The sequence below is a fragment of the Seriola lalandi genome, unplaced genomic scaffold, assembly GCF_002814215.2.
Source record: "Seriola lalandi dorsalis isolate HSWRI2012SDOR001 ecotype SW California unplaced genomic scaffold, Sedor1 jcf7180002054470, whole genome shotgun sequence".
Classification (NCBI taxonomy): domain Eukaryota; kingdom Metazoa; phylum Chordata; class Actinopteri; order Carangiformes; family Carangidae; genus Seriola; species Seriola lalandi.
Window position 1 is genome coordinate 552,888 of NW_019525023.1, and position 24,114 is coordinate 577,001.

General features: G+C 39.9%; 1 protein-coding gene across 4 annotated transcripts in view; it reads left to right on the plus strand.

Annotated features, from left to right (window-relative positions):
• The window catches only part of LOC111658998 (uncharacterized), a 95,083-nt gene that overhangs the window by 52,977 nt on the left and 17,992 nt on the right, over positions 1-24,114 (plus strand). For 3 of the 4 annotated variants that reach the window (XM_023411781.2, XM_023411783.2, XM_023411784.2), the window contains 23 exons: positions 613-648; positions 5,106-5,159; positions 5,234-5,278; positions 7,536-7,568; positions 10,749-10,787; positions 10,922-10,966; positions 11,503-11,538; positions 11,692-11,736; positions 12,607-12,660; positions 13,131-13,184; positions 14,439-14,519; positions 16,100-16,141; positions 16,751-16,828; positions 17,222-17,257; positions 17,424-17,477; positions 17,725-17,778; positions 18,552-18,593; positions 20,850-20,954; positions 21,125-21,178; positions 21,655-21,708; positions 22,721-22,774; positions 22,938-22,991; positions 23,552-23,596. In XM_023411781.2, coding sequence (XP_023267549.1) covers positions 613-648; positions 5,106-5,159; positions 5,234-5,278; positions 7,536-7,568; positions 10,749-10,787; positions 10,922-10,966; positions 11,503-11,538; positions 11,692-11,736; positions 12,607-12,660; positions 13,131-13,184; positions 14,439-14,519; positions 16,100-16,141; positions 16,751-16,828; positions 17,222-17,257; positions 17,424-17,477; positions 17,725-17,778; positions 18,552-18,593; positions 20,850-20,954; positions 21,125-21,178; positions 21,655-21,708; positions 22,721-22,774; positions 22,938-22,991; positions 23,552-23,596 — 1,194 coding nt within the window. The remainder of the gene's footprint in view (positions 1-612; positions 649-5,105; positions 5,160-5,233; positions 5,279-7,535; positions 7,569-10,748; positions 10,788-10,921; positions 10,967-11,502; positions 11,539-11,691; positions 11,737-12,606; positions 12,661-13,130; positions 13,185-14,438; positions 14,520-16,099; positions 16,142-16,750; positions 16,829-17,221; positions 17,258-17,423; positions 17,478-17,724; positions 17,779-18,551; positions 18,594-20,849; positions 20,955-21,124; positions 21,179-21,654; positions 21,709-22,720; positions 22,775-22,937; positions 22,992-23,551; positions 23,597-24,114) is intronic. The other variant, XM_023411782.2, reaches the window with a different exon arrangement.

Sequence of the window (24,114 nt, forward strand, 5' to 3'; positions counted from 1 at the left end):
TATGAGTCACCTGTTCTGCTGAGGTAGATCTCAGGGGCAATATCATCTATTCAAAACACACACCAGGGCATCACTCTCTCTTGTCCATTGGCAGCAGGACAGTGCTCACAGTTGAAGGGGCAGCAGTTATTTTTCAAAGTCAAATTAGCATTGCACAACAACAGGGGAGTCTGTGAAAGGTGCACAACAAAGACACACTCAAAGATAATCTATAGCCTGCTGGGGGCCAGCCATGTCTTTATGAGAGCTAACATTAGTGCAAAGGTTAGAAAATACAATACAGCAGGCCTTTGCTGTTAATAGAAATATTTTTCAAGTAAACTTGCCAGTTTAAATAAGGGCTAGGAAAGGGTTAAGATGGTTAAAGCGTGACGATGTATCATATACAGTATATACGCACACACACACACACATACACACACACACACACACACAGTCGTCGGTGAAAAGAAAGACAGGATGCAGAAGGTGTGACAGAGACACCATAGATATACTGTTAATGCTACTGTATATGCTGCTGTATACTACAACTGTATACCATTGTCTTTGTGACATGAAATCCTTTTATCCTTTCCCTGTGTGAAAAAAATTTTACAATGCCTGCAATTGCAGGGTCCCCCAGGAACCTCCGAAGGAGCAAGTGTCAAGGTATCACTCAAAACAATATTCATCACAAAACAAAGCACTGACATGTGGCATTTAAGGTAGATTTGATCTGTCTCCCTGTTTGATAAACCAGCCCTTACCTGCACTTCCAGGAGGGGTTGTCAAGATGACTGAGCAGTGTTCATCGTAGCAGTGCTCCAAATAGCCAAGGAGTTTAATCATCTGGGGCCATACTACAGAAACTTCATATCTTGCAGGAAGTTTCTGTAGTATGCACTTTACTGTTTGGTATCCATGGTAATTAAAGGTTAGGACCCGATTTAGGAAAAAAGCCATTACAGAAGATTAGTTCATAAGTCAATGTTCCTATCCTAGCTTCCTAACTTCCCAAAAAATTGTGAAGCTGTTAGTAGATAGGCTACAGGCTACCTGGGGACCATGATCCTGCTGTTAGCAGAGCAGCTTCGACCAGCTGTGGAGAGGCTGATTTGGCAACATGAGGCTCTTCCAGTTTTCTGACAAATGCATGTAATTTTTGTTGCTGAAAGAGATTTTCAGAGTGAAGTGGCCATTTTTTTGTATGTTTCAATGAATAATCTAATCGGTTAAAAAAATTAGCGTTAGCTGCTAGGTAACAGTCATAAAAGTTGATAGCTGATGCTGGATTGAGTATTTAGGATTTCCTACCCTGAGATAAGATTGGATGAAGTAAGATAAGATAGGATTCCTAAAGTTAGTTAGGATTTGCTACTGTAATACAAAATTGGGAAAAATCCTATCTTATACTCCTCCTGCTTAACTTAAGACTTAAGATAGCAAGTTTCTGTAATACGGCCCCTGCACAGGATTGTCTGAATAAAGATGTACTGTATACAACCAGTTGTCCCAAGAAGCCAGCCCAGACAAATCAGACATTTGCGTGACCAGAAACAGAACGCGCTCCGTCCTTGAGTGACATTTTTGTGTTTGTAGTTAAGGGTAGATCTCCCTTGCTGGAAATGGCACCTTTCAGTCAATTGTAGCCTATCCACTGTGCAAGTTAAATAGCTGTTCCCACCCTGCACCTCCTGCAGCGCAGCACAGCGTGACTCAGTGCTCATACTCCAAACAGACAGATGGCTATTAGGTACAGTGCTTTTGCAAAAAAGCGTCTGCAATCATTTTCATGAAGCCCAGGGGTGCTGTAGCTCACCAGAGGCATATGAGATATACTGTGTAAAAAAAACTCTCAGATATGGACCTCTACCAGGCCTCCCACTGTCTCTGTTGTTACCTGCTCCCTTCACAAACCCACCCCCGCCCCCACCCACCACCCACAAAGGCTCCAGTGGCCCACTTGTGATCATGCCGAGAGTGAAAGCTATTGTGTAGTGGACAACCTCTTGACCGCAGCTGTTCATTTGATGTATAGGTGCGTCGTTTGCTGGGGTGTCAGCTCAGACTGCAGAATTCCTCCTGCTCTCTGTGCCCAGAGGAAGGAGAAGTGTCAGCTGGCCAACCTTGAAAAAGAAAGTTGTCTGTAAGAGGACATACTTATTATACCTCAAAACAAAATGGGATCGCAGTAACTATACCACAGGTGGAGGCACAATGGATAGTGGATTTGTTTGGATGAAAACTGATCATGTATTACCATGTCCTGGTAAGTCAAGTTTGAGAATAAAATGATAAATAGAGGTTACCTTGATTAAGTTTTCATGGGTTTTTCTGTAATTGCCGTCTATGTTTCAGCTTTAATGTCTCACTTGAATCGATCTCATGATTAAAGTTTTTGTTTTAAGGCCTTTGCATCACGCTGATGATAGGTGTTTCAATTCTGTAATACTTACATTAAATATACAAACCAGCCTTGCCCTTGCCATGAATCAGTCATGATCCTACATTACGGATACATCTTTGCTTTATCGTTATAAATTCATGCTTACTGTGGATGACAAGAAAGCTCTCCTGTGCCAGAGAATCATTTCACATTTAAATCTGCTATAATGAAACAAATATAGCAATGCATTTAAAGGAATTTACACAACCCAACATGATAAGTGAGACAAGCTTAACCATCACAGCACCAAGACGAATGAAGTTTCCATCAGCAGTAATAATTGAACAGCATCAAGGATTCTCCCTACTACTCAGTGGCCATCCTTGTGCATTTTTTAGCTTGGACAAAACAGATGCAAGTCAAACTAAACTGCAGCTTGTGTAACATCTGTGTGAGCTGAGCCCCCTCTCACTCTCTCAGCAGAGTGTGAGTGTTTTAAAGTAAAAAAAAAAATGGTCTCTGCAGTGCATGATGTGCTGGGAGATAGCTTTCTCATGAATCACATCTCCATAACTGTATCTCCCACTGACAGTCTCAAACAGGCTCTGACAGAACACTGCAGATCTTGATGGATGGACAGAGAGGGACGCAGACAAGCTTAATTGCAGTTTGATGACCCGGGGTGTCTCAAAGTCAACATATCACCCACAGACATCCACAGGTGGACCAGTTCCCTATCCTATACACGCTGGGCTTTCTCGTTGTGTAAATACAGTCATAATCTGGATAAATACTGGCCGTGGTGCAGTTAATCTTATTTGAAAGGTTTATTAACTTGTTACATACTCCTCTGCCAATAAATTGACTTTGAATGATCTTCCATAGAGATCCAACAAAGATAACCACTGAAATATTTTTCCATGAGCCTCTGCCAGAATGCAGTGCACAGCATTTGTATAAGTGACATCCTGGGGTAATACTAACTCTCCATCAGATGTGATTTAGATTGAATATCAGTCATAAGTGCAAATTGCCTCAGAAATGGTGAACCACTTTCTGTGTACAGTATAAGTTGTAGTTTAAAGTTGTACTGTACTGTCAGTGGCTTTTTTTTGCCAGGAAAAAGGGAAAAGCAACGCAGCTGCCAATAAGTTTACATTCCAACCCATGAGTAGGTCTGCTCTGTAGTTATATTTACATTAGTGAGTACTTAGAACTCATGGGTCAAACCATGCTCATCTTCATCTTCATTTTGATCTCAACTACACACCTGTCAAATTTTGTGACTGTATCTTGCACAGTTGTGATGCTACTTCAGTGACAAAATCAGTCCACAGGTATAAACGCCCGCAAAAATGCTCAAAAGCGCTATGGTTGGTGTCTCGGGGACCACATTTTGCCATGATATCACACACAAACACACACATACCAGCATCGCTGTTGCAGCTGACAGTTATATAGGTGATTTTCTGGTAAGGTTAATAATAGTGGTAAAATCATTTGGTTCCCATGTAATTGAAAAAGCTGTACAGAATTCAGTAAGTACTCAAAGTCAGTTTTGCCACTAGTCCCTCCTCCCTGCCTAAAATATTAATAGGACAATCTGTTCGTACATAGCAGCAGTCGACTGACTTAATAACAGCTCATAATTTGGACGAGGAAACAGTGACTATATCTCATTAAATGATTGGTATCGCAGCGGCTGTCGTTAGCGAGCCGAAGGAATGGGGGAGGGGCTGAAACTGAATGGCAATTATTGTCTGTTAGAGTCCAGGCACTGCTAAGGAGCGCACAAATATGCTGCAACCTTTCTGAGATGTCTCTGTCTTCTCAGACAGATGTTAAACAGATGCTTCATAGTGTCTCAACACAGAGTATCTGAAGCGTGCCCTACCTAATCTTCATACTTGCCATACCAAACAATGATCTTTGATGAGCCTCCTTTTCAACCCTTTTTTTTCTTTTGTCTTTTTTTTTTTTAATTCTCTGTTATGTGTGACAGGCAACAAGTGAGCTTCATTAAATGTGTCAGGGGATGTGAAACAATTGATTTCTCCTAGTTCAGAAGCATTTGGTAAATTATTCGCCACACTTCTGCCATGTAGCTAAAATAACCCTGGTAACTCCATATATCTTCAGTCCTGTGACCTTTTGTAACACTAAAAAAACGAAAGAAAAAGGTCATAAGAAGGTTGGAAATACATAGAGTATGCTGTGTCTTCTACTGAGGCTTCAAGAAACTGAGAAGTTCCCCAGCATATGTGTGTGTATAAAAGAACTCAGAGTTTTATCACAGATCTTTTTAATTATTCATTCTCTGTTTGTCTTGACCAAGGTGCAAGTACATTTGTTTTACAGTTACATTTACTTAGAGTATTCTCCACATAACTGACAGAAGGAGATCCTATTAAAAATATTCCAAGGGCAGCAAACCAGCAGTCATAAAGTGCCATCTATTGGCAGACAGAGGAATGATTTTTGACATGGAAACATGGAAAAGTGCTGCAATGCAACAGGGGCTTGAGTTTTTCATTATCCTACTAGACTCGCATAAGACCATAGTCACACAAAGCAAGTCTCACATTGTTTCCTTTTTTTCTGCTTTATTACGAACGTTTGGTTTTGAGAAGACACAGTATTGTATGTTTTTTTTTCTGAATACTCATTGCCTAAGTTTCAGCTCTCTGTCTTCGTGCCCTGTCTTTGCTGTCTGTCAATGATCTGCTCTGTTCACATACAGGGGGAGAAGGGCGAGTCTGGAGTCCCAGGAGAAAAAGGAGAGAGAGGAGACCCTGTACGTATTTTCCTGCAGTGACATTTACAGTGCCATTGTGTTACACAGTCATTAACCAAGGCCTCCTCCCATAGGGTCAGCCAGGTGACGAGGGGGCCGGCGGGATGAAAGGACAAAAAGTAAGTCACATCAATGTCAAGTGTCATACATGATGATTCCCTCTGTTTGTGCTCCCTGTGTGTATGTGTGTAGAGCAAAAAAAAGGTGTTGTAGGTAAGGAAGTTCAAAGGATATAATTAGTGTGATAGACAGCATTTCAGGCACTAAACCTTTTGAGTTAGTTATCTTCTCTCAGCCTGTTTGTCCTCCAAGGCTCTTTGAAATCATCGAGCAGCAAAAAATGAATCTGCAGGATGTTATTACTTGGTTTTTACAGTTGCTATTGTTTGTGTCCATTGCTCCTGTAAGCACGATTGAAATCATTGCCTTGCTGTTGACACTTTGTGTCTGCGTGCTCTGTGTGCATCTTTTCTGTGGTTGTTCATGTTCATAGACTTTTGTCCCAGTGATACTAGTACATTTTGAATGGAGCTTGGTGTTGGACGGTAGGACTCAGACACAGAGACAGTTGAGCAGTGTAACAAAGGCTGTTTATTGAAGAATTTAGGAAGAATGGCTCAGGGCTGAGGCTGAGGTCGCTGGGGAGCGGGATGGGATGCAGAGCAGAGGACTGGGCCGGACTGGACGAACAACACAGAGCAGGCTGGGGACCACATCTCAGCCTGGGGTTTATAGACACAAGGAACTGGACAAGGCAAGATTCTGGCGAGCAAGCAAAGGTGAACCCGGAGCACAGGCAAACAATAGTTAGGCTGCAGTCAAAAGCAACATGAAGAAACAGTGTGAGGAGCTGGCCTTTTAATACTGCAGGAGCTTGTTGAGAAGATGAGCTGATCTGAAACAGGTGCGCAGGTGGTTTGGCTGGAGCAGGAGTCTGGAAGGCTACCCCCAGAAAACACATACAAACACAGACAAAGACAAACCGGGGACAAACATGAAACATAAGGAAGGTGAAAACAGCAAGAACGCAAGGGAATAAGGCAAAGCCGATACCTAACACTGACACTTTGTAGATGAAACCCCCTGTGGTAGGCACACAACAAAGACTACAGTCTTACCCTTACCTCTTTTATTTGATTACCTCTGTTTATCTTTTACATAACAGAATACTGTAAAAAAAAAAAAAAAAAAAAAATATATATATATATATATATATATATATATATATAAAGAAATTCAGCTTAATCTGTAATCTGGGCATGTCTCAACACATTGTTTACTGCAGACAGTGCCACCATGTGGCCATTTATAATGCACTTTTACTAACATCCATGGTACCCAGATGATGAATCCTAGCAGAACGGTTTCAGTGAATGGCAATGTCAGACCAAAGTCAGTAGGATTCATCCTCTGGGAACCATGAACGTCTGTACAAAGTTTCACTGCAATCAACCAATGAGTGTCCAAAGTGATGGACTGACTAACATTGCCATCCCTAAAGCGATGCTGCTAGCATGGCTAAAAATCTCTGGAAAACATGATTGTGTTGTTCTCTTGAACTCTAAGTGTGCATGTAATTTTTTATTTCTTTCCTGCCTGACTGATAGCACCCTAATGATGGCAAAGTAGCCAAAAACATTTAAATAGATAGCAATAGAATAAAACGTGGCATATTGGAGATGAGTTATACAACTTGTTTAATTAAAACCTTGTGATTTTGGTATATCTCTTTGGCATTTTGATCCAGATCAGATGGGCACTATAAACTTTTTCTGTTATTAAAATCACAAATTTACAGGATTTTGTAGGCTAGATAAGGCACAGCATGTATTCTTGGAAAACCTTTTAGTTGTTTAGTCCACTGTATATGCGCAGGTGTTGTGCCTAGTTGTCTTGTTTTACTGAAAGCACAAAAGTTATAGCTTGTAAACTATGAATGGGAGAATGGAGGCTCCTGAATGCAATGCATTACAATTCAGAACTAAGGTTCCCTAAAGCCCCCAGTACAGCCATTACAAAGGGTTTTACATGGTACAAGTGTATGCATATATAAACACACACTAATAAAGCACAATAAGTATGGGAGCATGCTATGCTTTTCAACAAGACTTCTTTGTTTTCTGTTCATGTCATTCTTTTCACATGACTTGAGTTAGACAGTGTTTTCTCTGAAGTCGGGTCATGTTATTACCTCCTTTATTGTTGGTCCAAAACCTGTTGATGTAGCTGTTCAAGGTGATGACTTGGGTGGCGATTTGCTTTATAGAAGTAGTTTATAAAGTGCAGTTTTAAGCTTTTTTCTGCTGTATGTTTGTCTCTCTGTCTATCAGGCACTCATGTGCAGTAACTGATATTATGTGTGTGGTGTATTTGCAGGGTGATGTTGGCCCTCCTGGTCCTCCTGGTCCTGTGAGTACAATTTACACCTTACAGAATATTGTTCATTGTCAATTGATATGAGATTGAGAAATCGCTAAAGAAATTATTACAGCATCACTGTTTTGTTCTTTGCCAAAAACCTAAGAAAAATGTTCAATTTTATGCATCGGTAAGCTGTTAACATCCTACTATATACAGTTCATAACTTTAAATTATAGAACAAGGATTTTTGTCTGAAGACACTAGTGCTGCATTAGTGGAGAAGCAGATAAAAACACAAACCCTGACGTCATGGTGGATGTCTGATGTATACTGAAGGTGACACAGAGTGGGCTGTGCTGGGACGATAGAACTCACTGCTTAGACATTTTAAAGTTAAAAACACACTGTGACAAATCAGTTTAAGATCTGCGAGGGGGCAGTAATGACTCCAACGACATGCTGCTACTATGAGAAGCTTTTTTTTTTAATAAAATTAAAAAAATATAAGTATAAAAAGTGTCAAATGATAACATGCTGTTGGAGCCTGTGTGTCACAATGTGAGGAGTTTGACATTTGGATGACTCTGTCCTAATGGGTTTTGTTCAAGAGATCTGCTGCCTATTTAGCCTCTGAAGGCTTTAGACATGAGCTTGGAAACAGAGTTTGATGGCTTTCATTCTTTTACTCACTCTCATTGCTTGTTAGCAGGGGATTCATATGGAAATTAGACAAGTTAATTATACAGCAAGCAAATATCACTCTCTCTCCACTGGTTTCACTGGTTTCTGTCTAACCACCAGAAACCTACTCGCTTAATAAGAATAGATATCAATGTAGGCAGTTTTAATGGAGGCCCAAAACAGTGAGGTCTTGCTTTACAATTATTTTTGAATTGTTGTCTCTTTTCTGTAAAATTCATTTCAGCTGGAGGAAGATAAAGAAATGTTCCATCAGAAGTGAAATACTCAGTTGTATTCATTGTTGTGTAGTGAGGTGTGGGCCGCCCAGTACACAGGAGATGTATACTATAGCACACAGCGCAGAGGAAAACATTAGTCATTTGATAAATGAGGCTGTTTGAATATTTAGTACCAGCCGCTGTCTGTGCTCTCTGCTTTCCTGTGGCAGATAATTTTGGCAGTTAAGCATTGATTTCCCTTACACAGCAGAAGCAAGGGTTCAGATCATTACCCTCCCATAAACCTTCTTGTGCCTCTGTTTATTAGTAATGGGGAGGGGCAGTGGGCTTACTGGCATGCTCGGCCATCACTTCCCCCAGCACCCTTAAAGTAGCAAAACAGTCATTTCAGGTCTGAGACTGTCCTTTTTTTATTGCTGCCAGCATTGCTTCACAATAGAGTTTTATCATCTATTAAACTGAATCTGTTATGCCAAGTTATGTGTAGTAAATGGCTCTATTCAGTATTTCACTGCTTTTGGGAAAGATTCTAGCAGAAAGTTCAGATCTGGTCACACACTGATGGCACTGAGATACTGTTCAGCATCCGAGGCAAGACAATTGACAGCAGCTGCTTTTGAGAGTGGCTGCAGGTTGAAAGTTGAAAGTTACACAGACACTCCACTGGGACAATAGGGGATTCGGTATCTTACTCAAGGTTACTTTTACGATTGTTGCTGAAGGGAAAGCGCTTCATGACAAGTTTGTTTCCATAGTCTTTAATCATAGTAAAACTCTCAAAGGGCTCACAGGCACACATTAGTCAGGACCAGGAAGTTGTCCAAACTGAACAAACATATAGGTTGTGTGTCTCTACCCTCTGAAACAACCCATAGGAGCATCTCCTGAAATAGTGCCCCTACAGCGGCAAGAGTACTAGACCTTCGTTGTCATGGTTACAATAATAAGCATGCGGAGTATACGGGTGGCAGCACCCCAGACCCTTCATGATTACAATAATAAAAACATGGTCATGTTTATGGAACAGTCACTGTTTTGTGAGGTTTAGGCACAAAAACCATTTTGTTAGGTTTAGGTTTGTCGCAGCAGGACAGTCTCATCAGGAGACAAGGACAAAACTAAAATAACCCATAAATTGAGAAAAAAAAAACAAGGGACGAGACCAATGGCAATGATATCGATGAAAGGATCATATCCTTCCAAAAAATGTAAGTGCTCTGGGGGCAACAAAATTTTCCCCACTTGGATAAGACTTTCAGTTCCAGGTTTGTTTCTGTTATCTCTTGCTTCTTTTATCGTCAAAGCACCCAAGGCTGAGCTGGTTAGAAGTGTGTACGGAGGTGAACCCAACACAAAGAACCTCAGGTCATGTAGATATAATGAGACCTGATGATTATAGAGACATAGAATTAGATTTGCCTCCTATCTTTGCTCAGTTTTAATACATTTGGCCTTAAACACTGGCCCCGCTTTTAAAGCCTTTGTCCAGTTTTGCACCAACATTTTATTGTGCATCTCATACCTGGATTGTATCTAATTGTGCCTGTGCCACCTGCTATTAATATATGCCTGCAGTGTTAACACTGCAATGTTCCACCTCTTCCTGGCGTGTGACTGGTTTTGAAGGTAATTGTGGTCCTTCTTAAAACTGCATTTTAGAGACAATTTATTTATTTTGTTTGTTGTTCCCTGTAACTTTATGGATTAAGAAAAAAATCAGTCTTACCTGGGTGCATTTACACCTACATTTATATTTGCTCTGAAGTGATCATGTTATATTCTGATCCAAGATAATGTATGTTAATGCCAGGTCTAAATGAGGTCTTTGATTTGATGTGTAACCTCGGCAAATAATGATTTGAGGAACAAGTAGCTCTGTAGAAACACTTCGAATCCTAGTAATTGCTGCTTGAATTTAGAATTTTATGTGTCTCCTCTTCATGTGTGGTAGCTCCAGGTATCAGTCCACCTAAGCTGATCTTTCCCCTTCCATTTAATTTAATTTTGTTGTAGAAGGTTCTGCCCAGCAGCCCCGTCAACCCATTTCTGAGCTTTACTGAAGCTATAAAAGAGATATGAAAATGTTATACATAACAAGTGATGTATTATTTTCTAATCAAACATATGTGCAGATTAGTAAGAACAGTCAGATGGGTCACATATATCAAGTAGAAGTTGTTACTCCTATAATGCTCATGAGAATAGAACAGCTCAGAAGAGTTTATTTTTTATTTTTTATTTTTGCTTGCAGTAATTGCAAGATAACTGGAGTGTTTAGAGAACACTGTGTCTTTTTCATTACTTATAGGTGATGACAGCTCACGGATTAAGACAGCTCTCTGGAAATGTAAGCAGCTGTTTATATCATCACATTTGAAATGTTTATATACGGTATCTTATTTTCTGTGGTTCCTCTTTGAATTGTACACAAGGTACATTTCAGTCAAATTTTGAATTCGTCTGTTTTCTCTTGTGTTTAAGGATGAAATGAAGGAGAGGGCCCAAAAAGGAGAAAAGGGAGATCAGGTAACTATTTCTGTCTATTATTATTATTTCTTACTAAAGACAATTTAACCCTGGGAAACTCAGTATTAGTTTTCAAACATGGCATCCAGCATTTGTCTCCACAGCATGAAGAAAACTTCCCATTTTGTATGTGACATCAACAAAAGCAGCATTGACATTTGATTCGGAAAGAACAATTGAACATCACCTGCTGTTCAATAATGTTTTTGTGCTCTGCAGAGGTGAAGCACAGAATAAATTGTTGGAAAAATGATTGTTTGGACCTCAAAACAACAGATGCATCTACTTGAGGCAAACAGATTACAAAGGCCACTCATGCAGCTGTTGACCGAACATCAAAAGACTATCAGCAACATAAACAAGAAAAATAAATAACATGTAGAGAAGTAAGAATCTGCAAAGGAAAGATTTACTGAATTAAAAAATCAAAGACATTTGTTTGTACTCCAGTCATCAAGAGGAATGGCTTACTTGACTATTTTCCTTATGCACGTCTTGAGAAATTATGGTTGTTTATCTCCTTTACTGTTTTGCAGGGAGAGAGAGGAGCTCAAGGACCGCAAGGCTTCAAGGTAACTTGTAGCACTTGCACCAAAACTTTAGCACTGATATCCACTGCCAAAAAATTAAACCCCCCCCCCCCCCTCCCCCCATTGTGTCTGTGAGCTGTTGACAAAAATCTTTAGTTAAAAGTTTGTTTTTCTCTTCTTTCTCTCCCTTTTTAGGGAAACACTGGGCTGCCGGGACTAAAGGGAGATCAAGGACCAGAGGTGAGTCTCTGTGTTTATCTCGTGGCTGCTGTGCCATTTGCAGATGGTCAAACAGAGATGTCTAAAAACCTGCTGAATACTGTATAAACAACAGTGAGACAATACCTTAATACACAGTCAGTGTGTGACAAGAGGGCGAATATCTCATTAAATTTACTGTATCACTGTTTCTTCATCTGGTTTTGGTGAAAGTTCTGTTTCCATGGCAATAATTATAATATCACCGACATAACAGGATATTTGTTAGTGGAATATGGAGATGAATGCAAACGTATAATTGCATATCCCACAACAAAGGAGCGCTTAGTTTACATATGTATTGCAAAAGCATCACTGTAAACACACTCAGAGACTCAAACTCACTCAAGAGTATTCTTTTGAAGATAGTTCATGAACATATCATGCATTGTTCAGAATAATGCAGATTTTTGTCCCAGTCAGGAAAAGGAGTACATAAAAATAGCAGCCAGGATACTGATGCTTGTGTACTCCTTTTCTCAGTTGTTATCATTTGACATAAGCTCAGTTTCCATGGTAATATGAGGATCTTTCAAAGACAATAATGGGTCGAGAAGGGGAATGCATATAAACAGCTTATCTAGAATAACAGCATAGCCAGGATATAAGCTTGCGAACCTACTGCTGCTCAGTCATGAAGATATCCACAGTATACAGTAATTGCCATGAAACTAACCAAGGTTTATTAAAAAGGCTGCAGGGGCGACACTTAAACAATATTGCTATTTGAAATACTGTAGACAGTGTCGACAGTGTAGCTGGCCGGGCTATAACTTTCAAAGCCCAGACCATTCTGTCACCAAACAAGAAGAAAATAGCCCAAAGTATTGGTTTTCCTTTGTGTTTTGCCAGGGGAAACAAGGCCTGCCTGGACCCACTGGACTCCCAGGACTCCCAGGCGAGCTAGTAAGTATATTGGCACTAGACACTAGTACTTCATGTCAAGCTTTCCTTTCTCTCATTGTCACCTCGCCACACCTCCACTCTCTAACTCAGCCTGCCAGGATGAAAGAGAGAGATATACAGATAAACCTCAACAGGCAGAGACAGAGAGGAAGTGAGGAGAAAAGTCCAGAATTTTTACACAGACGATCAGTAATCAAATTTAAGAATTAATTAGTGGAAAGAGGCAAATCTTAGCGCTTTATGCCAGGAACGGAGGCAGCGGCCCAATCTGTTCTCCACACCTGCTTCAGTAATGAGCATCTGTCTTTATTCAAAAGCAGGGAGGGAAAAGAGGCATTTCATAAATCCTGGCTAAGGGAAATTATGTTGGAACACGGCAGCCCACTGAAGCAGTGAGGAGGAGGAGATAAATGTGTGTGAAGAGATGAAGGCCTGGTGATAGATGTGTCTCTTTTCACCACTATTTACAGGGCTCGTCAGGGGAAGCAGGGGTGCCTGGGAGAGATGGCCTGAAAGGAGAAAAGGTAGGTAAACTTCAAATCAAGTTCTCACCTCAAAGAAAAATATCAAGCTATGATGTTTTATCACAGGTTGAACATGGTAGACAACTTGTGAAGACACATTGCAGATTAGCCGCCCTGTCTGCCATCCTCAATCATGTTGTAACTTTGTGTTTTCGCAGTTGATGCCCTAGACTACTCTGTTATTTATACACAAATCTCCTCTTGCAGTCGGACTTGTTCCAAATACTGTGATGAAAGCGGCAAAGTGGAAAAGTGCACAGTTGACATATTTGATGGGGTTTGTCACTTTTGTCAAAATAAACGAAGCCGTACTCAAGTCTCCCCACCCAATGGAGTGACTCTGCTACACTCCAGGGCAGAGAAATAAATCTCAAGTGCTTAAACCTCCTACATCCACATTTATGATACTCCTTTGTCTTCTTTGCTATACTGATGTTAAGTCTGATCCGAAAGGCAGACTTTATAAATGAATCTATGAATAAATGTGAAAAAACAGAAAACAGCTGTACACTGTAGACAATCAGCTTAGCTTAGCATAAAGTCTTAAAGTAGGGGAAACAGCTAGCCTAGCTCTGGCTAACCACACCTCTGAAGCTCACAAAGTAACACATTATAGTTTGTTTGTTTGTTTGTTTAATAAATGTACAGACACACTAGCAGCTTGGTGACGTTGTTCCTAGGCACAGTAGCACTGTGAGCTAAATGCTAACATGCTGAAGTTTGCTAATTAGCACTAAACACCAAGTACATGTGAGGCTGATGGAAATTTTATTAGCTTCACAGGCATGAAATTGAAACGTTGAGCTCATTGTGCCTCTGAAGGAAAAGTCAAGATATCACCAAGGTCTCAGTCAGTAATATTATTCCTCTTGGGACCATGATCCATCCATCCAATAGGTTTTGAAATTTTCTGTTTTGTCCAAATTGGTGAACCAACAGACCAACGTTGCCATCCACTATGAAAAAAAAAAAAAAAAGAACAGTAAAACACTAAAAGTGCAAGTACAAGTTTAATTGAAACATTTACTGGGGTAAATGAGAATTAGTCAAATATTTCCTCTTTTAGTTGAATATTAAAAACATTCATATGAAAGTTTGCCTATGATGACATCACTAAATGTATTTGAGGAGCAGGAAACAGAAAGAAGACACAAAACACGGTTTGTACGGGTCCGTGCAGATGAGATGACAAAGCCAGTCCTTCATTTTGTCGATTGAGGAAATTCTGAATACCTACTGTCTTTCTGTCTGTAGGGGGACTCTGGTGGAGTGATGGGGCCACAGGGACCCCCAGGTCCTAAGGGTGAGCCTGGAGAACCTGCAGGTGGATATATGGTGGGTATTATATCGTGCAGAGAGTCATTTTCATCTGACAGTGTTGGCTTCATCCCTTAAGTCACAAAACACAAAAGTAGAAACTGTAAGTGGAGAACGAGAAGAAAATTCAGCACTAGAACAGCAGCACACAAGGTAAAGCAAACTAGCCTCCACTCTTCCAGCTGCGTAGCTGCCGTGACATTATGGAGATGCAATGCCATTAAGTAATCCACCATTGGATAACCCCAGCCTGGGTAATCACCTATCTTCCCATTTTGGAGCTTATAGCTGTTGAAGCACTCTCTTTTATGGACATGGCTTTGCATATAGAAATGTTCATTATAGCTTCTCCAAAAAGACGGCACATGTGCCGCCAAGGCCTCATTTCTGGTTGACGCTACTTGCACTTCTCAATCACAGGAAATCGCTCTACGGCTTTAAACAATCATGTTTGTTTGTGTGTGGAAACGCTGAACTGAACATTAAGCTTGACAGCAGAGCCACTCATCAAGCAAGAGGTACTGTGTTCAGTTGAGCAGAGTAATAAGGGAAAGATTGCATTCAGGCAGCAGTATTTAAACCTCTTTAATGTACTCCAGCACTGTGGAAATTGGTGCTGGATTGGAAAAGAGGGCTATATGTGTGTGCATATAAGTGTCAAGGGGACATGTTTACAGCAAGCCAATGACCTCTTATGTCGTTACATAGTTCAAAAGCTAAACAAAGAGCGATGTCTGTCGTTTAGAGAGAGTGTACTTCTGCATAGATCCTGATAGTGTTTTATGAACGTCAGTTCTGTCTGGAGGCACTGGAGGAAAATGGATTCTCCACATTTTATGGTTTTTGTTATGTAAGGCAAAGAAAAGGAGAAAAGTAATAAACAGAACTCAATACAGATGGTCTGAGCGTCTTTAATGAGTCAACCTGCTCAAGTAGTATTGATTTTGCCTTTAAATGAATAATGAGCAGTTTACTCTTTGTTCTTTTGACTTTTATTATTTGCATGGATCGTGCTCTCAAGTACTGATATAAAGGTTTTGTTTCAGTAGAGTGCCTCTGCATAATGTCTAATGGAGTTAAAGGATCATATTATTTGTCTCAAAATGCTCTGTACTTCCCAAACTTTCTTCTGTTTTATGTTTGCGTGGATTGCCACATTTCACCCTGAAACTGTAGAAGTGCTGCGGTAGTTCAAATCCAACTTTTGCACAGCTAATTTACATTGTGCAATGTAGGACTTGTAACACTAATACATGCTGAGAACAGAAATCAATGTCTCATCTGGACTGTACAGTAAATTATGCTTACAGTAGCCTCGATTCCAATCAAGGTTTTTCTCCGTGGTATGGCATTATCAGTCTGCCTCTGTACATAGATGCTATTTAAAATGTTGTAAACAGTATTGAATATGAGCTCATGATGCAGCGCTGTGTTCAGACAGTTTGCACTGTGAGAGTGTAGCGCGTACAGATTCAGTATTCCTGTTTAAATTCCAGCTCTAGAACAGCTTTTTGCCCTGCACCTCAGGCCACAAAGTGAATTGCTGATGAATGATCAGTGAATCCCTATTCTGATGTCCTCTTCCTGTTGTCTTCTAGGGTGATGGGTTGCCTCTAACTAGAGGGTCTCGTGGACCCAAGGTAGGAAACACTGTGGTGGTGAAGAGTCACCAACACAACCATTTATACTTCTATATGTTGACTTACATCCATGCTATACTATGTATGTTAACGTCTTCAGATAGATCAGTGACTTGTTTGATAACCATGTGTTTTACCCAGAGTACTGTTAAAAATGTTAGGATATATTTCATCTACTTCAACCATTTATCTGCTACTTTGAGCTAACTCTTTAGACCTTTCAGTTCACTTGGTAATTAGTTTTCACACTCTCTCAATTACAACACAAACTGAATTAAAATTAGTTGGGATATACTGCAGTCTGTCCACCCCCCCACCCCCAACAACCGCAGAAGTACTCCCTGGGGAGCAAGCACCCCTCTTTGGGAATCACTGGTACTTTTGAAATAGCCAAGATAGGCTTATATACTGTACTGCATATACTGTCATGGAAAAAAGGGCCTTGAACATTGTTGCGTTTCATAGCCCTAAAGCTACTAAAGGCAAAACATAAAGGGAAAATGAGTGGAGTCTGAATACTTAATGATCATGCGGTGCAGCAGCTCTCCATGACTTCTGGATTTACTATCACTGCAAACCCCACTTACTGTTCTCTTGTATTTTTGTCAGGGTGAGCGAGGCGTCCCAGGATTGCCAGGAGATCACGGTGAAAAAGGTGAACCTGGAGAGAGTGTCATAGGCCCGCCTGTGAGTATGATGTCGTATTGATTGGTCTGTGGCTCCCACATTCATCATTTAGTTCAAACTGTGATACTTTCAGATTTTAGTCTTTAGGCATTGAAAGAGCGAGATCCTCTTTGAATATCAAGATCAGTGGTCATTAAATTCACTCTCAGATGAAAACGCTGGTCATTACCGTGAGGTGCTGGCGTATTGCACTCTGCCTTCATCATATATGCTCCGCACTGCTAGTTTGAACCTCACAGATTTGATTGTGAGTGAGTCTGCTTTCATTTTTGAAATACAGGATTGTTGGAGACAGAGAATCAATAGAGCAAAAGGTGTCTAACACAATTCCTTTATTGGATCCTGGGTGCTAGAGGGCAGATGGTGTTAACAAGATGTGTGATGTGTTCTTAGGGCCCCATGGGACGGCCGGGAAAGCCGGGAATTGAGGTCTGATTCCACAACACACAAACAACATGTTCAAGTTTATTTTCTCTGATTTTTCAGCTCATTGATGTTGTGGCCAGCGAGTCTTTACAATACAAATAACATTGTGCAGTGATGTTCACCAACTGTATAAGATTGTTAAAATCATCAATGTATGGGTGTTTTTCAGGGCCCTCGTGGACCCCCAGGTTTATCTGGTCCTCCTGGAGCTCCAGGGAGAGAGGTGAGTGAAATCAGTGTATCCTTCCACTCTTATTCACTCCTTCACACATCTGCAGATAAAAGATGGCTCGAAGCATAAAACAATGTCAGCTTCCCACTGTGAGCATGAACAAGTACGATGTATCACAGCTCCTGGATACAAATCCCCACCAACTGAGATGGGTGTGAAAAGAAAGTTATAGTCTTGCATGTCTGCTTGATATCATTGCCTGGAGAATTGTTAACTCCTTTCTTTGTCTCAATTAAAGGGCACCCCTGGTAGACCAGGCCCTCCGGGCCCTGCTGGACCCCCAGGTGAACCAGTAAGTGAGAAAATCTCATTTATGCTGTCTGCAGTTCAGCATCACTGATCTGCAATGGGAAGCACTGAGCTCACCTTAAAGTCACAGTCACTATTCAGCATGCTGATCCGATTTTGGGATAATTAGCTGCTAGTCCTACTGTTCACTTACCAACATCAATTTCAGGAAAATGTTGGCGTTTACAACAACCTAGCAGCACCCTGTTGTTAGCACATGTTGTCACACCTTTCTTGTCTTTTTATGTGCTTCAAGTAAGCAACATTTACCATGGTTCTGATAGCTGATGCGTGAGCACCATAAGAGTGCTGCCGATGCTGCATCAAAGTCTTGTAAATTTTTCCTTTTAACCTATTTATATTCATATGTTGTAAAGACCCATGAAACTCATTTATAGTCCACTTTATGTTTTTGAAAAATACAAAGGCTGCAATTCAAAATGTTTTTCTCAACTCCAGAGAACAACAATATTTTGAGAATGTGAGGATTCTGTCTTCTAGCAACAAAGTTATTAAACTGTTTCCTCAAGCGTTGCAGATAAAAACTGAAAATGAAACACTGACATAGAATTTTGTTAAAATGTTTGGGGTAAAATCCCATTCCTTAAAGGCACATAAGATGGTCTTATAAATTGATGTTTTGAGCAATTTACAAGATGCTATTGCCCCAAACAAACAACAGCAAAATATTTCCAAAACAAGAAAGTTATGTTCGCTTTGAAATTAAGACTGTGGCGATGTTTCATGGATTTTTTTCCCCTCTCTTTTTTCTGACAGACTGCCCTGCCAATCGTTGGAGACATGGGTGCTTTACTTAAGGTATTTTATCTTCATAGTTAATGAGAATTACATCTTTTCTGGGTTAGAATTTAAAAATGATCAGTAATTTGGAAGGGACCTTTCTTTTTATAGGGTACTATCAGTTTGGAGAGACAGTAAAAGCCCTTGAGTGCCTCCATCAGGATGACTGGGAGAAGTATTTGTAGAAAACATACTCAAATAATCTCACAAGAAATCAAGGTTTACTCATTCACCACAGGTGCACAGTTGAGCCATATTGTAAAACAACATGTTTAATAAATCCTTTCAGTAAAGGTGACGGTATATAGAATTACACCATGCACAGGAAATGCACCACTGCAGACACTCCAACACAGATATTGCTGCATCAGTAGATAAAGTAGATAAACCCTCTGTAGACATATTGTAGTTTCTTCTGACCACATTCATACAGAATTGCACACTAGTTTATTTCACAGTAATCACTCATAATTTAAAAAAAAAAGCTTTAAGGTTTTGGTAGATGTTTGCTGTCAATAAGAATTTATTTCTCTTGCTTGTGGATGCTGCATGCTAGACACAAAAAGAGAGGACTTTACTCATCATATTTAATACTGAACCAAAAAGTCTTAATGGGAAGCAATGATCAAACATCAACTTTGGAAAATGTAGTTATATCACACAATTTGTTCACCATAATTGCACTAGCTTTACAATCTTTAAGTGTCTGAGATATAGATATAACATTAACCAGTGCCAATAGAAGACAAAAACACTAAGTAAGTATGTCTGGCATACATCATTAGATTTATGCAAAAGCTCAGGTTTATTGTTTTTGTGATGCCATGGTTGTTAATCATCTCAGTAAATGTAATGTATATTTGCGGTATATGTATTTGTGTACACATACAGTATATGTATGACAACACAACATGGCCTCTATTATATTAGCTCATAGTGAGTTCAATCAACTACTATGAAACCTGGTATGCACCACTGTTTCTAACATACTATTCCATGTATTTCAAATCCAATGCAAAACTAAAAAAGTCCAAATAAGAAAATCCTTTCAGCTCCTTTCAGCTCCCACTTCTCTCACAGCGCTCATGGTTTAATGTAATTTCCTCAGGTAGATTTCCCTTGTCACTTAAACCTTCACCCCCAAATGTTAAAGCATTTGGTCTCTTACCAAAGATTTTTACGAGTCCAGTCCCTTAAACCACCAGGCTCGCAGCTTGTATCTTTATTTGCTCACTTTGAAACTGTGTTCCAACATGTTCATCATACATTAAAGTCATTGCACCTATGTTTTTCATTGTTTGCTAGACAGTGTTCAAATGCAGAATTTGCACTGGCACTACAAGGCCAAACCTAATTTGAGAGCACAAAGTTGAAAGACAGATCAAGTGCTTCTTTTATAGCTGTTACTTTTATAATAGTTAGATTCTATCAAAAACCTTTGCAAATTACTGATTAGTTCTCTTTTTTCTATTGCCTGAAGCAGATTAGTCACCTTACATCATGTTGTTACCAGCAGGACAGCACTTAGCTAAATTAAAGTATTTTAATTTTTAATACTAAATGCACTTCAACTCTCATAATAAATAACATGTCCTCATATGACTTCTCATTGATTGATAGAAGCCAGATGCCAGAAGTGTTGTAATCTTCTGTCACCCCTTCCTTTGGTGTCAATTTAAGTGCTCTGTTAGATTAAGCTACTTTATGCAGCCTTCATCAGAGTTGCTTTGTGGCACTCTAATTGTTGCTACCTACAAAAAAAGGCTAAACACGTTCTGCTCAGGCATTTTACATTTCATTCATAAAGTCAATAATAACATGCTCTCTGTAATCTCCTTATTTTCATGACAAGTATGTAGAGATTATTTTCCATTGTGTATTCCAGGCTCAGTTTCTAATTTAATTCTGCTGTTTAATGGTGCAGTGTACCTGCGTCTAGTGTCTCCCTCCAACTTAGAGCTCCCACCTTTCCTGAAAGGTGCAGTGCCTATATCAAGCCTGGATCAGGGACAATGATATTTAAGATTCTCAACTAAATGTCACAGTCAATGAGTTTGACAAAGTTCACCACTCACCTGGATGAGAGACACTCATGGTGGGTTCACATTATTTCTGCTATGTAGACATTTAGAGAGCACTTTGTGTCAGTTGGGGTCTTGTCCTCCACCCAGGGGATGTGACATAATAAAGGGCGAAAATGCAGTGCTCCAGCTCAACTTGATGAAATCTTATCTGTGCCACCACTTTTGCTTCCTGCCTTGCCTGCGCTGGCAGAATGCCTGCAGTGTGTGCCAGACGAGAGTCCCAGGGCTGCCTGGGCAGAAAGGAGAGAAGGGGTCCCCTGGAGCGCAAGGAGTAGAAGGCATGGTGGGAGAAAAGGTACAAGTAACAGCATCAGCTTGGCAGGCAATTTGGAACAAACAGTGTAAACATGTTTATCCGACTATGATACTTTTCATTACATGACACATGTTACATGTCCTATTGGGTTTGCCTATTTAATACTTTGAATGCATGTGTGCTTCATTGTGTATTTCTATCCTAAACAGGGAGATCCAGGTGTAAGAGGTCCTACGGGTAACCCTGGGAAAGAAGGCCCAAAGGTAGACAAGGAAATATCAGGCATAAATATGTTAAATACTGTAAAATACATTCTTAATGTATTTGTTTTTTGTAGATCTAAATTAATTATGCAGTTTCTCAGTAGGAACAAAGAACCTGTAAAACTAATAGCCTGATTCTGTGATATTGTTTATTGAAATGTGTGTTTAATCTAGTATATAGTAATTTACATTGACAAACGCTTTTCAGAAATTGCCTTTTGGATTATCTCTGGAAGCCTAACCATCTGTTCTACAACTCATATTATTCTGTACACTCTTATGTGCTCACTGCAGAAGTTGTTGCTATGGATACTGTGTTATACCACAGTGAAACAGGCTAGGCAATTTCAAGTCTTGTGCTGTAAGAGGAGGAGAGACATTTTGAAGTTTACACCCATCAGCCTTTAGTTTTAGGCCTTTTCATGTTTGGTGAAAAACACTCACTTCCCTCCCTCACCGGTTCTGCCTTCCTGCAGGGAGTAAAGGGAGAGAGAGGGTTCCCAGGCCCTGCAGGAGATAAAGGCGATGAGGTGAGTGAAAAAAGTTTAATCTAAACAAATTAATCCAGTAGTTACCTAACCATCTGGAAGTCACTGTGACATTGAGAGGTGGGTTTTTCAAAAGAATGTAAATATATTGTAATGTCTGCCTCATCTTTAAGTCTGTCTACTCTGTAAGTCTTTTTTCAAAAGACGCTATCAAAAGCTATCCACAGTACTGCATGTGCACTATGCCCTAGCTTTTGCATTTTGACTAGCTACTTTATAAAGAACGTAGCGTGCCCTGCATGTGTGTGTGTGTGTGTGCTAATTAAAAAACAAGGCACTCTTTAGAGGAGCTGAGAACCATTTCATAGGTCAACTTTCAGCACTGAACTGAAATGACAGGAGATTTTCATTAACAAGCACCTTGTTACTAGATTGTACAGGCTCAATAAAAGCATGTTTTATAGCTCAGTTTAAGTTTATTTTTTTTCCTTTTAGTGATGAAATAAATCATTGAGGAAAACACATGCAATGCCATTCCTAAAATGCAATACAACAGTACAGAAATGCCTTATCCAAACAAATGAAAACAGATGCTGTACACGTAAAAAAAACGCCCCACCATAGACAATTGAATGTTTCGCCGCTTCTGCACATTCAAAGGATAGAAAAGTCTTCTGATTCACCCTCTACACTGTAGTTTGTGAGCTCTATGTGGTGTAATTTTTCATCTGTGATTGCTGTTGCTAATGGATTCCTGGAAAACTTTTCCAGGCAACAAGAGCACAGGCAGACCAACACATTACACAGTACCTTACTCCTTAGGTAGAGAGTATCTGTTTAATGTGTAATGAGCAGCCAGTTATTTAGCCGGGCGTGAGATTCGGGCTGCTCGGTGTTCACATTGAAGTAATGTAACATTTTATCTTTTCAACATCCTACTTCTGAGTAGAGCCAAGAGGGTTTACTGGAAGTCCAGTGTTGCTGTAAAATGTGTAAATATTCTTTTTCAAGATAAATTACTTAAAAAAACTGTAATCCACTTTGTCTCCTCCAGGGATCTACAGGAGTACCAGGACTTCCTGGTGTGACTGGTCGTACAGGGGCCGCGGTAAGAAACCTGTCCTTTACGTGGCCTGATCTTGTACAGAAACTCATAACACAAAGTAGTTTTTCATGGTAACAGGTCTATTTTATCGCAACATGTGTGAAGTTTTTATCTGAAGTTTGTGCTCAGATCTGATTTCATTGCAAGGATGCGGTTCTGTTTGCAGGGGCTTATGGGTAGACCTGGTCCCATGGGCCAACCAGGAGGAAAAGGAGAAAAAGTAAGGTGTTTTACCAATTAAGAATTTATATACTGTATATATATATATAATGCAGCTAGTGTGTATATATTCCTGGGTTTTTATACACAGTATACAGTGGATGAATGTTCACGCTATGACTTACTTAAAACTCAAGTATTCAGATATTTGTAGTTGGGTACTGTAGTGCAAAGCCTGTAATAAATTAATGTAACTGATTATGAGTATAAATAACATGTTTTCCCTTAAAAAGTGGTTTCTTCTGAAATCTAAAAAATAGATACAAGGCAAAATTAAAAACTAAATGGCTCTAGCTCCTATGATAAAGGTTTTGTTTCCTAACCATATTAAAGATAATAATTTAACAAATAATGTAACAGTAATAAATAATTTCAAGCTTTTTATTGTTGCTGTATACATCAAAGTCTAGGAAACAAGATCTCTTGAATCTTTGATTTTTTTTGTCAGCGATTGCAAATGAGGTTCCATATCGTCGGATTACATTAGCATGGGACGGTGCTTAGTAAAGATTTGCATTTTCACAGACGTGTTTAAGAATTCCTCTGGTTTGTGTTTTGCAGGGAAATGAAGGACCCCCAGGCAGACCAGGGCTTCCAGGGCCTCCGGTAAGTTCCTTGTGCTTCAACAAGAGCCAGCTGCTGATAACGAGTCTCAAAACCTCAGTTAGGGTCATAGATTCTGCGTGGCCCTCATAAACACGCTAAAATACAAACACACTCCTTTCTTTCTGTTTTTAAAAAAATCGAATGTTACAGGCTTAAACCCATCTATTCAACCAACTTAGCACATTGAAAGCATTTAAACATGACTTTTATCTTGCTTTTATCAGCACTTCAAAAATCTTCTTTTCCCATGTTCATGTGAAGGTCAGAGCGAGAACCTTGCCTTGGCATCTCCTGCTACAGAAATTGGCATCAGTGCACTTACATTTTTCTCAGTCTGACAGTGTTTAGTTTTACAAGAAAAGCATAACTGACATACAAGTAAAGATGTGATGAAAATTGTAGCGACCTGCGCACTGGCATTGAAACATGCATCCCCCCCCCCTTAAAAGGCCAGTGAGTAAGCACTTCCAAAGGCAAATCTATAATTCATCAGCCGTCCCCTTGAACCTGCCGTGCCC